The sequence below is a fragment of the Pongo abelii genome, chromosome 5 (assembly GCF_028885655.2).
Source record: "Pongo abelii isolate AG06213 chromosome 5, NHGRI_mPonAbe1-v2.0_pri, whole genome shotgun sequence".
NCBI classification, from domain to species: Eukaryota; Metazoa; Chordata; class Mammalia; order Primates; family Hominidae; genus Pongo; species Pongo abelii.
This window is the reverse complement of record NC_071990.2, coordinates 129,299,958-129,318,283: the sequence shown is the minus strand read 5'-3', so window position 1 is coordinate 129,318,283 and position 18,326 is coordinate 129,299,958. Positions and strand designations below refer to the sequence as shown.

Here is an 18,326-nt window from a genome sequence, read left to right as displayed (position 1 = left end):
TTTGTTTGTTTTGATGTGTGCTGTCTGTCTGGTTTGGGTATAATGGCAATACTAGCTTCACTAGCTAAATTGGTGAGTATTCCCCCTTCCATGTTCTGAAAGAGATTATCTAGAATTGTTGAAAATATTTCCTTAGAAGTTCGGCAGATTGTTTCCGGTGAAACAATCAGGGCCTGGAGATTTCTTTTTGGGGAGTTTTATAATATGAATTAAATTTCCTTTATAGTTATTGGACTGAACAAGTTATCTATTTCATACTGGATGAGAAGTAGAATATTTTGTTGGTTTTGGTTTGTTTTTTTTTTGGAGGAACTGCTTTATTTCAACTAAATTGTCAAATTATGTGGTAAAGTTGATTCCCTTATTGCGTTTTTGATGTCTGAAAGTTCTGTAGTGCTATCCTCTTATTGATAATTTGTGTCTTTTCTCATTTTTTTCTTTTTCAGAGTTGCTAGTATTTTGTCAATTTTATTGATATTTTCAAAGAATCTTCTCTTTGCTTCATTGATTTTCTTTGTTTTTTCTGTTACTTTTTCCATATTCTTGAATTATGAGCTTAGATTGCTGATTTGAGGCTATTGCTCTTTTCTAATATAACCATTCAGTGCTAAAAATTATCCTCTTAGTACTGCCTTAGCTATGTCCTACAATTTTGATATGTTGTATTTTCATTTTTATTAAGTGTATGTGTATGTAAATGTATGTATGTATGTGTATGTATATGCATATAGATATAAATATGTATTATATGCATATATAAAAATTTTTTTCTTAAAGTTTATTTTTGCCTCATGGATTATTTGGAGGTGTTGTGTTTCATTTTCAAGTGTTTGGGGGAATTTCTTGTTATCTTTCTGTTATTGATTTTCAGTTGAATTCATTGTGGTCATAGAATATTATGATTCAATTATTTTAAATTTCTTGAGATTTGTTTTATGGCACAGGATATCTCAGTATACGTTATTGTGAGTACTTGAAACCAATGTGTATTTTGCTGTTGTTAGGTAAAGTGTTCTATAAATGAAGATTCGATTCTGTTGTTTGATGATGTTGTGGAGTTCCTCTATATCCTTATAGGTAATCTGTCTAGTTCTTCTATCAGTTGTTGAAAGAGGGGTGTTGAAGACTCCAACTGTAATTGTGGATTTGTCTATTTCTCCTTTTAGTTAGAACAGTTTCTGTTTTACATATTTTTCAGCCTTGTACTTTGGTTGGTGTATACATATTTGGGATTCCTTATCTTCCTGGTAGATTGACACTTTTATCATTATGTAATGTTTTTCTCTGCTTCTAGTAATTTCATTTGCTCTAAATTTTACTTTATTTGGTATTAATATTGCTGCTTCTGCTTTATGTTGATAAATATTCACATGATATATCATTTTCTATCCTCCATCTTTCAATCTGCCTATTTCATTTGAAGTGAGTCATAGCATGTCTTTGGGTTATGTTTTTTAATCCACTCTACCAATCTCTGTTTTTTAAAAAAACGTATTTAAATCATGTACATTTAATGTAACTATTGATATGGCAAGGCTTACATCTCCTGTTTTATTTTTAATTTTCTGTTTGTTCTCTGTTTTTTTGTTTCTTTGACACTGCTACAGCAGGAAGCAGTGTCTCATTATTCCCAAGTGGGGTAGAAATCCCAGGTTTCTCTTTCAGGCTCTGTGACACTTTAGGAAGTAAGGATCCTTATTATTATGTGAAGTGGGAGTGCTGACCCCTCACTATGAATTCATTGACACTACCCATGTTGGGAGGGGTACGAGCATTGCCTTATTACTGGGCCTTACTTGGCCCAGTCATTACATCATGCGGCTGGGAAGTGCCTGATTGTGCTGGGCACAGGCGCCGATTTTTCAGTAGACATCCTCTGACATCACCTCAGTGGGAGGGAGAAAGGACATATCAGTGCTTCTGAATGGGAGTGGAAGTCCAGGCTCTCCTTCTGGTTTCCCTGACAGGGGTTGGAGAACTGTTATTGCCTTGAAAAGATGTAAGACCCAGCTCTTTACTCTGCCTTTTCTGACACCACCCAAGGAAAAAATGGAGGAGTGCCTTGTTACAGCCTGGTGAAGAACGAAGCCTAAGTTCTCTATTCAGCCTTTATTGGTGTGGGTGGGCATAGAGGCAATGGTGTTTTGTTTTGTTTTTCTGTGATGTTTGGCTAGATTAGAATAGTTATTGTTTGACAGGTTTTCTGTTGTTGTTGTTGTATAGGCTATTCCTTTCCTAGCCCTTTGGCTAAAGAGAACAGGCTTTTGTTGAGGGTTTTCTTGGTCTGTGTCCACTGGCATTTCCAGGTCGTCAGCTTTTTCAACTTCAAATCTGGAACATATGATGGTAGGAAAATGTATGTCTACTCCATCTTCCCAGAAATGAAAGTCCTAGCTGAAACCTTTGAATAAAACTTTACTGTAAGTTTGAGATTAATATGCCTGGAACTCCACAAATACAGACAGCCCCCAACTTAGTAGTTTGATTTAAGATGGTGCAAAAGCAGAATGCATTTAGTAGAAAACGTACTTTTAATTTTGGTCTTTTCCTCGTCCCACAATATGTAGTATGATACTCTCTTTGGATGTCAGGCAGTGGCAGTGAGCTGCAGCTCCCAGTCAGCTACATGATCATGAAGGCCAACAACTGATACTCTATGGTGCACTGTGTTGCTAGATGATTTTACCCAGCTGTGGGGTGCTTTACGCATTCTGAACATGTCTAAGGTAGTTTAGGCTAAGCTATGATGTTCAATAGCTTATATGTATTAAGTGCATTTTCAACTTAAGATATTTTTAACTTATGATGGGTTTATTGGGATGTAACCCTATGGTAAGTTGAGGAACATCAATACTTGTTGACTAGCTTAATAGATATCAATACTTGTTGAATAGTTTAAAAAATATCATGCATATATATTTCAGAACTCAGAAGCTTAGACCTTTTCTTTTAGTGTCTTGCAATGTTCATTCATAGTTATTATCACTTTGCAATCTTACATTTGTATAATTATTTGATTAATATATTTTCTTCTAACACATTAAAATTTCATAAAGGTTCAGAAAACATCATTTGCTCACCAACATATTAGTAGTACATAGTACTGTTATTCTGTTTGGCATATATCATATATTTAATTAATTAGTTGTATAGATTTTTAAAAGTCAACACATAAGCAAATGAAGTTTGTGTATTTTTCATGGGTCCTCTCTGAAAAGCTAGATTCTACCCTTGCCTAGTATAATAGTTACTTCTCAGCCAACCACTATATGAAAAACAACAGCTTATCGTCTCCATTAGGAGTGCTCCTGAACCATTCCTCTCAACCCTTTAAATTATGACAGATACATCTCTACACAATATAAATATTTGTTTGGCACACTGGGAATAAATAGACAAGGCAGCTTGCAGCCAGATATCACCAGCCAAAACTACCAGTCATCCCAGACCCACCTGAGCTGGTCGCTTTAAGCAATGAGAAGTTCAATACGTTGGCACATCTGTAACCAATTTGTGGCACACCAGAGTTCATTTGTGGAAGGCTGGGAAACATTGATCTTGAAGGTGTCTTTATCCCCAATCTAAGCCTATCTTCTCCATTCCTTTTTTCTTTTCCTTAGGATTATTGGCAAAGAAAATACCAATTTTTATTAAGGGAAAGCAAAGCCCCATCCATAGGAGGACACTGCCCTGCATCTCGATCAAGACAATCACACCAGCCTATGATAGTATCATACTATACTGGATTATTCAGTCTTAAATATCATGTAAAAAATGGTAAAATAATAATAGTGAATATTTATTAAGCCCTAAATAGATGCCATGGGCTGGGCTATGCACTTAAAATAATCTTATTTGATCCTCAAAAAAGCCATTTGAGGTAATATTATTTTTCTTATGTTAAAGATAAGGAAGTTGAGGCACTATCTCTATTTTACAGATGAAGAAATTACCTGAGGTCACACATCTATTAAAAGGAGATTCTGGATTTGAACTTGACTCTAGATAAGGCATTCTCATCTGTGACTTTTAACTAGTTAAATGCCTAGGAATAAATGGAGAAAGAAAAGTGTGTGTGTGTGTGTGTGTGTGTGTGTGTGTGTGTAATAGTAATTTCTTCAGTCCTTCAGTGGAGATAAACATCAGTCTTGAAATTTCATTCTGCAGTCTCAGACTCAGCAACAGACCTCTTAACTTTGGTGTTTCAAATAAAAATATACATTTTTCCTCGATAAGACAATGTAAACTTTACAAGCATAGGATAGTCTAATTTAAATAATGAAATATAAATGCCTTTCCCTCACCTTTTAGGTTAGGCACTGTTAGCTGTTCCCTAACTATACCTGTTCTCCGTTTTTTTCTGTAGTCAGAGTTTCAGCTAAAGATGATATTGTGCAGGTTTCTTGAACCTTAATGTGGCCACTTGATTAAGTTTAGGCCAATGGATTGTGAGGTGTTTGATGTGTCAAATATCTATTTCAGCTACTAAGATGAATGGAATGTTTTCTCTTCTCCATTTCTCTTTCTCACTAGCTGAAATTCAGACATGATGATAGGAGATAGAAGCAGTCATCTTAGAACATAAGATGGGAGATCTGTTGAAGAAAGCAGCATAAAAAGTCCTAGATCCTATGATAATTTCATAGAAACCTTGACTACTTCTTTCTAGGTTGCTGGTTGAGAGAGAGAAATAAGCATTTCCTTTCATTGTTTAAGCAACTGTTTGGGGATTTATTTTAGCAGTGGAACTAGGTTTTTCTTTGGTGGTGGTGAGTTCATAACCAACTCTTCTATCTACTACTTTGTATCCCAAAGAATCAAACATACAGTTGATGTTATAGAGAAATTGCTTGCCTAAGTACAGCTGCATTCAGATCAATTGTCTCAAAAGTTTTCCCAAGAATACAATGGCTTGTATAACTAAAAGAATTCCTTAGAATTTTCCCTGTAGAAGAAAGAAAGGAACAGTCTTTAGAAGAGTACCTATATCTCCTTTTCTATAGCACAGAAAACTTTTTTTTTCTTTCTTGGCTACTGAGTTCTACCAAAAGTAAAATAAATAAATTAATTAATTAAATTAAATAAAAATAAAAATCTTATTTGCCTTAGCCAACTCTCTTTGTGCCTGGCGTTAGTGTCTACTAGCTTATTTGTTTTTGTTCTTTATATATTTGTGTGTGCCTTCTGTCTCCAGCTATCTAAAATGTAAGTTTCTCAAGAAAAGTGATCTTTTGGCTTTTATTGGGTTATTTCTCTATGAGTATATCTTTTGATAATATCTGGTTTTGTGCTCTGAATTGGATGATATTAGATCCTCAGTAGATGATAGAAATTGTTCAATAAAAGTATTGAGTAATTTTAAATATTATATCTCTCAGTTCAATTTGTTATGAAACTTTATGCATTGGTTTCAAACATACAGAAATATGGGGAGAGTGAGATCATCCACCAAAGGGCAATCTAATTTTTTAGAATCTTTAGAATTTATTTATTTTAAAATTTCTCAGTGACTCTTTTGAGCATAAAGTTTTAAAATATTTGTCATTCTTCAAAGTAAATGATAATGAAATTCTATCTGTTTTGAACTTGATCTGCTAAGAAAAGCATTCAAAGGGAAAAATTGACTACAAAAATAAACTATTAAGTAGCATAACTATACAATGATGTTCATCAGTATTTGTTTTAGAATTTTTAGTTATTGAATAAAACTATAGACACTATATATAGCTAGCTTATAGTGAATAGTGCACTTTATAAATGAATGTGATAAAATGTAATGTATTTTAAGAACAAACTAAATCATTAATCCATCTTTATTCTTTCAATTAAAGACTCTTCAATAAATCAGAAAATGAGGGAAGAAAAAGCAGAGCTAAAAAAGATATAAGGAAGAAAATCTAAAGTATAAATCAAGTACAATATTTTACAAATATGAGGAGTGTGAGTTACAACACTGCATTTCCATCCAAATGTAAATATTGGAGATTTTCCTTATATTATCAATGCATTTCTGGGACTCCAGGATTCCACTCTGTTACAAATGATTAAACTTATTGAAAAGAACATTCAAATGCTGTGCAATTAATATGAGACTGATACAATTTTTTCACTTAATTAAAAACCTCACTGCCAAATAAACATAAAATGAATGTGCAAATGATTTTTAACTCATTAAGTGAGGGAATCAGTGAGATGTTAAATCCATTTCAAACATACATACATACACACAAGCAAAAGAAAAATCAGAAATGCCGAAATGAATTACAGTATAGTCAAACCTGATTATCAACCTCAAACATGTAATGTTAGTGTATCTTTTCTACAAGGCACAGATCAATTACATATCTACTGGAAAAAAATCATTTTATTGCAGTGGAAAATAATTATTTATATTACTATGGATAATAATAATTTACATTTCTATTAATTTTCTACCAGGAGTATAAGCTGTATACCTCTGTAGAATCAGATAATTCCTAAAAGATCTGCTAGACAATATCTAGCTCTCCACTGAGAGGATATGTAGTAATCTTTTTTGTACTTTTCAAGTCTTGGACAACTTTTTTCCTGACAAGCTTTAACAAAGTCTTGAAACATGATATTTAGTAAAGGGTTAACTCAGCAGGCTTTGGGTGTTCAAACTTTATGTACATTCCAAAGAAAGGACTGGTCTTGACTGGCTCCTTCGAGATACCTTATAAACCCTTGGACCATCCTGCCCAATGAGTGTTTTGTATATTTTGGACCTTTGGCCACTTTAACATCTGTTAGCCTGGATAGCTCATGCTAACAAGGTGATTTTTGGTGGATGTCTGTTTTTTCAGTTTTGTTTGTTTTGTTTTTCACCTGAGGTCCTTGGCCACACTGTATGAGTTTGACCTCTAAGGGGATGCTGCATATTTAGTAGTTAAGGTCAGTTGTGTGTGCACTCCATGCCTTTGTGATCAACCTCCAGTAAAATCCCAGGACCCCAAGGCTCAGGTAAACTTTCCTTGTTAGCAACAGTTTGTACATGTACTCATCATTGCTGGGAGAATGATGCTCTGTCCATGTGACTCCACTGGGAGAGGACAATTGGAAACCTGTGCCTGGTTTCTCCTGGGCTCTGACCTATGCACCTTTTTCATTGGCTCATTTTAATCTGTATTCTTTCTCTGAGTAAACTGTAACCATGAGTATAACAGCTTTTCTGACTTCCATGAGTCCTAGTCAATCATAACCTGAGAGTGGATATGCGGACCTTTGATATATATGGATAAACATAATTTTGCTGGACGTTCAGGTAAGTGTTGATGGAGGCCTTCAACAAACAGAACTGAGAGGCTGAGACACTGATCTTGTATCTTGAGATTGATTTAGTATTTGTTAGGATGGTCATTTGTCATAATCTACAGTGACTGCTTCCTGAATCTGATCACAGGGGATGCTGAGTAGGCTATTTATAGAAATCTCTGGACTTCTGCACATGGTGTCTTCAAATCAGGCCCAACTCATCTTCTCCAGGATGCCTCTCTATTGAACTCACCTCTCTGCTTCCCTGGCACTCTCCCAGAAGATAGTCTAAGATTCTTTTATTGCCTTTCAAACTAACTGCAAAGCATAAATTCTATGACCTTCCTCAAGACCTGGTTTTTACTTCTCTCAATAAGAAACAGCTCTTGTAAATCAAAAGCTTTGATTTTCAAACTTTTTTTTCTGATCTGGCACAAAGAGTAGGTTTTGGAAGTAAAACACAGTATGCTTTATTTTTTCTCTTTGTACTCTTTGTACTAAAAAAAAATCCCAATATTTTTAGCAGGGTGGTAAATTCCTTTATGTCATGCACTGTGCCCCACTTGGTCTATAATCTACTATAGATCATCTTTCATTATTTGACTCATATTCATATGAAAAGATTTGGAAATTATGAAAAATATTGTTCAATTTTAATAAAGCCTGTCTTGTCAAGACAATTATCTCCCTAAGTGTTCAAAATGTCTTTGAGTCTCAGAGCTAAACAATGACTAAAACTTCCTTTCTTTCCTGGGGAAATAATCCTTATGTCTTGGCTTTAATAGTAGAAGGGACATAGGGGAAGAATCCAGCTATTGATGAGGTATTATTTCCCTACATTTGCTGCTCAGATTTAAGACATTTGTACTTTTTCTACTGTAGGTATTACTTTGACCATTGGTTGGCAAAGCCAAATGTTGCTAGTATGAAATGGCTGTTTATTCCTCACACAAAGATTTTTAGTTTTCTGGCAGGAAACTTCCTTTGGACATCTCTGACAGCTACTATTTAGTCTTTCCTGGAACACTTAAGTACACATATTTTTGAGAAGCAGGATTCCATGTTCCACAACTCCAAAGATGCCATTCACATCCATGTAAGTTGTGGTTCAAGTAGTTTTATAATGGGCAACCTATGCAGTAAGCCGTGGCCCTGAATATATTCCAATTGTTTGACAGCTTTGTTTGTTAGAAAGAACAGCTGTCTTCAAATATGTTAAGGCTTCTACATAGAAGAGTTAAAATAATTGTTTTCTGTACAATTTCAAAGGCTGAAAAACTGTTCTAGTGTGTATATCCCAGATAAGCACAGATAAAGGTTAATAAAATGAAGAAATTTTTAACAGTAAGAGCTGCTCAAAAGTAAAGCAGATCACCTTATGATAAATGAAATTCCATCACTGAAGATGTTCAAATAAAATTTGGACACCTGCTTGGTACAGATACTGTATGGGGACTCAGTTCTCATAATACATTAATAGGATAAAAGAGTATTTAAATTTTCCTGTCTGAGATGCAATGATTCGAGAGATCATCAAGGTTGCTAGCACTTAGAGATGTAAATGAAAACTCATTCTATAACTGCCATTGGGTTATATACAATTGTGATTATTATCAAGTTAGAGTTTTATGCCTCAATTCAGACAGCTGACCTGGAATAAATGATTGAATGAGGGGTTCTGTATTCTTCTGCCAGATTTCATGTGACTAAGCCTTTGGGAGTAAATTAGCCCAATTTGAGGATTAAAATCTTTAAAAATATTAGCCAAGGGGGCTTAAAGAAAGCAAGATAAGTCATAGTGCAGGACTGAGCTGGGCATAATTAATACCTGGCATGCCATCTTCAACTGATGGATAGTCACCTAGAACTCGATGTTGAGGATTATTAGGTCATATCTGGATTCAACTCAAAATGTACCCTGGATGATTAGTGATGAGAGGGACATATGGTAGAATATACTGCACATATTTGCTGTCTCTCTCATGGAGACTACTTGGCATGTTATTTAGGTAGAATGCATAGAATTCATCTCCCGGGGCTGGGTGGGGTGGCTGACACCTGTAATCCCATCACTTTGGGAGGCTGAGGTGGGTGGATCACTTGAAGTCAGGAGTTCAAGACTAGCCTGGCCAACAAGGTGAAACCCTGTCTCTACTAAAAATACAAAAATTATCTGGGCGTGGTGATGAGTGCCTGTAATCCCAGCTACTTGGCGGGGTGAAGTAGGAGAATCACTTGAATGTAGGAGGTGGAGGTTGCAATGAGCTGAGATTGCGCCACTGCACTCCAGCCTGGGCAACAGAACAAAAAAATAAAATAAAATAAATAAATTTACTTCCTAGGAGATTTCACCTGCTTATGGCTTTGGAACTGAGCTGTGTAGGTCTAGCAACTCAAAGCATCCATGGTCAATTAGGATCAGCATTAACTCATACAACTCAGAAGAATATAAGGTAGAAATCAGAATGTCAGTACAATAACTTGCAATTAGAATTATTACTGTCACGTTGATTAAAATTCCTGTGTCTTTTAGCTAGGGCAGTCAGGCTGCTGTGTCATTGAGATAGATGAGTTAATAATACTGATTAAGACTTTGTGTATTAGGTTATTACTTTCCTTTTTCAGGATGTTGAAATTTTACTCTAACTTTCTAACTCCTTGAGACTACATCCTTGTTCCCTGCCTTGACTGTGATCATATGTTTGCACTTAATTCCATCTGGAAGTGCTTCCAAAACTATCTGTGGTGAAGACCTAATTCATTTTCCTTTTCTGATCCATCATGAATTAGTACTTTGATAAAATACAATAAAAATGAGTTATAAAAATAAAATGTAAAAATGCACAATATAAGCACAATTTCAATTAATGACCTCCAAATGTCTTATTAAAAATTTTAAGCCTTTACTCTCAATTTCCTTTCTTTCTTTCTTTTTTTTCTTTTCTTTTTTTTTTTTTTTTTTTGAGATGGAGTCTTACTGTGTCACCCAGGCTGGAGTGCAGTGGTGCAGTCTCAGCTCACTGCAACCTTCATCTCCTGGGTTCAAGTGATTCTCCTGCCTCAGCCTCCCCAGGTAGCTGGGATTACAGGCACCCACCACCATGCCCGGCTAATTTTTGTATTTTTAGTAGAGACAGGTTTCACCATGTTGACCAGGCTGGTCTTGAACTCCTAAACTCAGGTGATCCACCCACCTCGGCCTCCCAAAGTGCTGGGTTTACAGGCGTGAGCCACTGTGCCCAGTCTTTACTCTCAATTTCTAAACTATAATTCACAAGCAGAATAGCTAATGGAGTGTTTAATTAATGCTAACAAAGTTAGGGAAATAGATAATAACATGAAGCTTTATTTTGTATGTATTGTGCGAACACACTGTAATCCATTAGGGTCCCTGTGTAATCAATGCAATCAGTACATTTGTATTCATTAAATGGAAATAGAGAACAAGTTTATGATTTTAAATGGCTATAGATGTCTATATTAAATTTATTTAACATTTAAGATATAAAATGTAGGCAGAGATGTTGATGTGTATAAAATGTAGTTGAAACTAAGTCCTTCTTAAAACAATAAGCCAACTCCCAATGCAATATTTTTTATACATGAAATTATGATATTATTTATGTCATTTTGAGGGTTAAAATTTGGGTGAAATGTGAGAGATATTTGCTCAATAATAGTATCAGAAGATGCACAATCACTGATTTATTCCACAATCATAGATAAATGTTTTGTGGATACACAGGAGAGATATTTATTTTGCACACACACCCTCAAATCCCTTTGCTCTGATAATGTTTACTCAATGCACCACAATGATGACTTCTATCATGACAACCACTTGTAAGCCCTCTTAGTACAGTTTTATTTAATCTATTACATTAATAAATTTACTATTAAACAAACAGGTTTTTAGCTAATGCACGGAACAGTGATTTATTCTTCTTCTATCACTGAAACTTAGTCACTTGAATTTCTTGCACATCACTCAGAGTGACTGAAATGTTGTGTTTTTCTGGGTTTTGGCCCTAGTACTTATTTAATCTGATTCTATTTATTTATTTATTTATTTTTGGCTCTCAGGCCCCAGCATTTCCAATCTGTAGGAACTTTTATTGCTTCCCCATGTTCAGATGTTTTAAGTAAGACTCACCAACATTTCCTACAGTCTTTTGCATATTTCAGTCTTTAGGCTTGACTTCCTGGATAATACTTAAACCCCCAATTCACGAGAAAAATCTTATATTCTTAGAGGTTAGAGAGATTTTACCTTAGTTCTTAGTACAGCCATAACTTTTCTTATTATGTAATCCCAATGCTTCGCCTTCTTAATACTAATATTTTGGGGATGAGAGAGTCTCTATGGCCTGGAAAGATCATTTCCTAGCATTTCTCAGATGCACCTCTTAGTGCTGTATCTAGTGTCCAACTGGGAGAATCCACCCTTAGTAAAGCTGAAAGCTCGCTTTTTCGTGTCTACTTGTATGTACGCTGCATTAAAATATCATGCTCACTTATTTTTAGACACGTTCTTCATAGAGTGGGAATGACATTGTCTCTGCCTTACAGGAAATGCAGACCATCTCTTTATGGAAGACTGGCCATATAAATGTCTATTGCAACCATGGCCTCTTTTGAACTTCTTTCCTGTGGTCGCCTATCTAGAGATTCATTTGGAAAATTGAACTTATCACTATAACGGTCTCAATGCCACATCAACTGCCATGTCTAGGTACACAATTGCCAATAAAATAGTTTTACACTTAGACATTTCCTTTAGAGGGATGCTCCTTCTTGATAATTTGTGCTATCCTGAAGCAAAAAATAATCACACCTATTTATAATGAGCAAAGATTCATCTCCACTGGCAACCCCAGTGGATATGGTTCTATCAGACACTATCAGCCATACTTTGCAGATATAATTTCCTAACTTATAAAAATACATCTCAGATGATCACATGAGCTCCCTCTTTATGCAAACTTAACAAGTAGAGATTCATATTATAGAACCACTACCCTCTTTACTCCTTGTCTAGAGAATTCACAACGTGGTCAGCTTGTATATACTTCACTTGTATATCAAACATATTTGATATCAAACATACCAGATAAAGATATAACACATGCAAAAATCTTTGACTTGACCATGCTTTAAACTCCTTATGTAGAAGGAGCACTATTATATTCACAACAATTAATTGTCATTTTACAATGAAACAAAATTATAACAACATTCACTAATCATCTAATAAGTGATAGAAAACTGTTTTACTAGCTGTGGGGGAGGTATACATATAGTTAAGATAATGTCTCTTCTCTAGGAAATCATAATAAATTGCAAAATATACATAACACTCCAATTGAAAGAGTGATAATAATCACATAAGGCTATAATGGAGATACGCATGAAGTGCTATCAGAGCACAGAGGAGAGAATTAATTCTTACTTAGGTGTAGGGATCAAGGAAGGCTTTGAAGAAAATGATAAACATGGGCTGAAGCTTTGGAATTGGTTGGACTTTGACAAGTTAATAAGGATGTAAAGGGATGAGTGGCCTGGTGTAGTGGCAGGGGGTGGTAGGGCAGGCCGTAATGGAGGGAGAGTGCATTTGAGTAAAGTGGAGAATATCTTTGTAGGGAAGATGGAAGAAAATCTATTGAACCAATTGTTTTGGCTGTTCTGATGTGATCACAGCATTGCTTATATGGATTGTCAAACAAGGGATGAGCTCATAAAAGGATATTAATGTGTCGTTTTTATTGAGCAAAGTAGCATTACAGAAAAGGTGATTTCAAAGGCATATGGCTCTTTCATTACAGCCTTCGGGGCAATGTTTGATCACTGAAAACAGGCTGCTTTGTTCCAGCTTTCTCTGATGTTTGGCATTATCCTGAATACATATGCTTTGACTTGGATAGAATCAGTCTGTAAAGATTTAATAGATTTGAGATTTGCATATTCAAAATACATGTTTTATGATTAAAATGAAATGAAAGCCATTTTAATACGTATGTCTATATATACACAGATATATTTCAGACACATATCTCAGTAATTTTTTTAAAAGCAATTACACATATTATGTGTTTGTTTTGAGATAATGAAAGTTGGCTATTTTTAAAACTCACCATTTTAACTTATCAAGAAGGAAAAAATATATTTTAAGACACATTATGTTGGTGATAACAAAATACAAGAAGATTTCCAGTTTTAGCGACTTAAGCTTTGCTATATGTCCCTGTCACCTATCATAGACATAACTTTCTAGCTTTCTAGTGCTGGACATCTCTGAACACTTTCTTTATTAAAAATGAGTTAACAGCTTTCTTGGTTGAAGAACATTGGAAGTCACAAAATATTAAAGAGAAATTACAAAAGATTAGCGTTTACATGATAGTCTTTTCCTTATGTGACTGAAAGAAGTGAGCCTTTTTCTTCCAAAAGGAAAGACTTGCTTGGAAAAAGCCCTGAAGAGTCAAAAGCTTTTCTTGTGGTGACCAAGACTCATGAAATTTCTTTTTATAGAATTCTCTGGCTTCTATTCCATGTGAATTGATATGAAATCTCACATAAATTTATCTTTTTATTTTGAATTCCAATTGAACCTTTAAAAGAAAGATGACATTCCAACTCAGCCAATTTGATATACATTACATTTACAATTAGATAACCATTGCACTGAAATTAAGCCCGACAGACTTCAGCTGAAATGGGCTAGGTTAGATTATGTTCCATTTAATGTGACAAAGAAAAATTTTACCCTTTGCTTCTTTACTTAAAATCCTTCCCTTTCCCTCTCTCCACTTATAACATCCGCTAACTCAATGACACCCAGTGCTTTCTCTGCTTAACACATTCTCCCCTCTATGTTAGTTTTGCAACAATTTCAAAACAGAGACTATATTGTTATCCATTTGTTGCCTAGGCCAATGTTTGCAAACCTTAATGTACTTATAAATCATCTAGGGATCTTGTTAAAAACAGGTTCTGATTCATCAGGTCTGGGGTCTAAGATTCTAACAAGCTCTCAGGTGATGCAGTGGACCAAGGTTTGTATAGCAAACACTTAGAGTATAAATGACCTGTCCTTAAATGTGTTTTTGGACCATGATAACTGGAAATGTAGATTCTATGACTTTGACGTTGCTTCATACTTTAAATTACTTTTTTATTTATTGATAATGAATCAATAATGAATGCTCTGAACCATCAGGACTCCCTCTACTTCTCTAGTCTGTTTTTACCACTTCCTCTTTCTTACTTACATTTTAGACATAACAAAGTACTTGAAGTTTCCAGAATGTATCAGGCGCTTTCACATCTCAGTGCCTTTTCAAATACTATTTCCTCTGCCTGTCCTGATGTCCTGTGACTCTTCCTTTAAAACTCAAATCTGCTGTCATCTCCTCCAGGAATCCTTCTCTAATCTCTTTTTCATGTAATTGCATAATTAAATGCCTTCAGTATACTCCCACATTGCCCTGTATTTCCTTTATTACACCTTTCTCATAATCTGTTGCAATTGTCTGCTTAATTGTTCTTTCCCTTCAAGACAATGCTTCTGGGGGGAAGGAATAAAGCATTTTATCTCTGATTCCTATTGCCAATCACCAACATAGTAGGTTTTTTTTTTAATCAAAGTTTGCTGAATGAATGAACAGGGGAAGTTGATGTGTTGTAGTCATACAAGAAAGTAATGCAATATTTCTTCTCATGAAGTTTAAAATTGAATTGGGAATCATAAAAACTGAAACTCATTAAAAATTAAGTATAGGGTGAGATAATACTAAAGATATAAAATGTTAGTATGTGATTAATTGCCAAATGAGGATCATAGCAAATAACCATTCAGAGTCAATTGGAGGAAAAATGTCACTGTGGATTTATTAGTATTTTTAATACCTCAATTTGTTCCACAAAGGACTTGAGCCTGCTGATAACATTATGCATTAAAGTTAACGAAAATATGAGCACATATGTAGTTAAGGGAATAGTATGAGACAATGAGAGGGTTATGGAAATAAGTACCGGAAGCTTGAGGAATGGATAGACTATCCTTAAGATGTATTCTTTAGACGTATTCTTCTTGTCTGCAAAAATGCTTCTTGCTCAGACATGGACAGTAATGTGGGTGTGCTGGATTTTCATACCCACTCTGCCTGGGAAGCTGACTTCTGTGGGGACATTAGCAGCTCGCTTGTCCTCTGGCTTCTGGCAGAATTTGGCTAATGGGATGCCTATGGAGAAGAGTGAGGTCAGGACATTTATTTTCTTTGGTTGCCTAGAACTGGCTGTGCCTCTTTTTAAAGATGGCCCCTATGATAAACTTCCTGAAATTATTCTAATTTGAGTGTGCCCTGTTACCTATTGGGACTCTGATATGACCTCAGAGTTGTTGTTTAGAGCTAGATTGGATGGCAGGCTTAATAACTTTTCTGGCAACCATCAACGCCATAAAAATGTTCTAGGTGCATGCTATATATCAGGAACAATTCTATGAGGAGGTGGTTCAATACAGAAAAATTCAGAAAACAAACAAGCAAACCTAAAACGCTGTGCTCATACACTTTACATGTAGTATGGCAAAGGCAACATAAACCATCTTGGAGGTCAGGAAAAACTGATATATATATAAAAGCTCATAGCTCTATAATATTTATTTATACCAGCCTTAAGTTTAGTGTTGAATTTAAAGCAATAATACGCCAGAGATACAGTTTTTGGGTTGTTTCCTTTTCACTGGGTGTAGATTATCCAGAATTTTTGCCTCTGGTCTTGCCTGTTGCTCATCTTCTGGTTATTTTACTCCTCACTGTCTTTCCATCAGGGAATGTAAAAGGAAAACAAGTAAGTGAAAACTTAGCTGTAGCATCTATGATAAAAGGTTTGTCAAGAAGAAGACTGACATCCTCACTAAAATGAAGCTTTTTAGTTTATTTGGGTTGGTCTGCCCCCTATCGCCACAAAGATATTCAGAATGGTTTCTAGCTTGTCAAAAACCAAGAGATAAAAATGGGCAAAAAGTTTTACTTTCATGCTAATGAAGAGAACCAGATCTAATAAATAAATATGATCCTCTTAATATGAAGCCCTGGTGTGAAGACCCTCTTTTTCATCTCCGATTGTATGACAACCTTGCTTTCAGTTGTTATTTAGATCATTTTTGAGTCATATGAGCTTAATTTTGTGACCCAGCAAAAACAGATCATAAATCTCAGTAGTGGAAGATACGTTCGTAGTTTGACCATGGTAAGATGAGCTAAGGGTGCTGAGGAAATCATAAATTCAATTTACAAAAATAAAGAAAATAAGATTTATTTATACTTGGCCCAGTAGAAAAAGTGAAAATCTAATATTTTTCTGGTCTATGCTGTACATTTTGCCAAGCTTGATTAAATTCCTGTTTAGCAGGTAGCTAAGAGAGGAACTGAATTAAAACACTTTATATTAAGCTTTTGAGTCTACTTTGTTCTTCACTGTTTTCTTTTTAAAAAGCTGTTTTAATTTTTCTTTCCTTTTAGGCTCTATTTATGAAATGTTTGGAAATGAATGCTGTTTTTCAACAGGAGAAGTGATTAAAATTACTGGTCTCAAAGTTAAGAAGATCATAGCTGAAATTTGTGAGCAGATTGAAGGTTGTGAGTCTCTAGAGCCATTTGAACTGCCTATGAATTTTCCAGGTACAGCACAATGCAACCACTTATCATTTGTACAACTATATTGTTAATAATATGTATATATACACAACCAAAAACAAGAAAAAAATGGTCTTTTTTTCACTCTAGGATAATGGGGGAAAAATCCGGAATTGTTATAGTTTGATCGTTTTAAGAATGAATGGAAGGCAACTATTTTCTCCTTTTTTAAAGTGAAAGATGTTTATCTTGTACTTAAGAATTAATCTTTTTGGTTAACAAACATTTAGTGAATTCCAACTATATATGCACCACTAGTTGTGCTAAATAATGAGAACCAAGAAATCAAAGATATATTTTCATAAATTCTGTAGAACTAAGTAACATCATTTAAGCCTATCTACCCTCTCTGCTATTCCTACTGTCATTACTCTAGCTCCTTGGATCACCGTTGACCTTGCCTGTCTAATATTACTGAAAAGTCGGCCTGGTCTTTCTTATCTAATTGACTCTACTCAGCCCTCCAAAACTAGCTCAAATATCATCTCATCTAGAAGACTTTTGCTGACCCTCTAACCTAATCTAGATTTCTCTTTTATGCTTCCATAGTATCTTGGGCCTCATAGCATACACCTCATTGGATAGTCATTGATGTCTTTCTCGTTTGCCATATTTTTTACCCTAGGGGTTGGCAAACTTTTTCTATAAAGAGCCAAATAGTAAATCTTTTAGGCTTTGTGGCCAGAGGGTCTCTGTCACACCTATTTCACTATGCTATTTATATTGTAGCACGAAAGCAGCTCTGGATAATACATAAACCAATGAGCATGGCTATGGCTCAATAAAACTTTATTTACAAAAACAGGTGACAAGCAGGATTTGACTCATCAACTGTAGTTTGCTGACCTCTGCTCTCGACTAAAACTCCTTGACATAAAATATGAACATGTGAATTTGTATTTCTGATACCAAGCACAATTTCTGGCACAGAGTGTGTGCTCAGTAATTGGTAACTGAATGAATGAATGAATGACTAGTGGAAGAGAAAAATTTTATAAATCTTTACAATATAATGTGTTTCATGGTTTGCTGGAAGTATACTTGTGTTCTTTGTGGGGCTTGAAAAGGAATATCAGACTATAGTTGGTTGTGTTTCAGAACAAGGATTCTGCAGCCATTGTACTTGAATCCCAACTCTGCCACTTCTTAGCTGGATAACTTTGACAAGTTGTTTACCCTCCTTTCATGTAAAATGGGAATAATGATACTATCTATCTCTTAGTGTTATTGGGAGGGCTATGTATTGAAATATATTTAGTGTTTAGAATGGTACATGGCATATAGCAAGGTGCATTAAAAAGTATCAGCTTTTATTACCATTATTAAGATATTATTAATATCATTAGAGGAGTCAGG

The 18,326-nt window shown here is 35.0% G+C and overlaps 1 protein-coding gene across 1 annotated transcript in view; it reads left to right on the top strand.

The window, feature by feature from the left end:
- Positions 1 to 18,326, top strand: part of THEMIS (thymocyte selection associated) — a 214,344-nt gene that overhangs the window by 29,206 nt on the left and 166,812 nt on the right. The window contains exon 2 of the mRNA XM_003776918.5: positions 16,797 to 16,955. Coding sequence (XP_003776966.1) covers positions 16,797 to 16,955 — 159 coding nt within the window. The remainder of the gene's footprint in view (positions 1 to 16,796; positions 16,956 to 18,326) is intronic.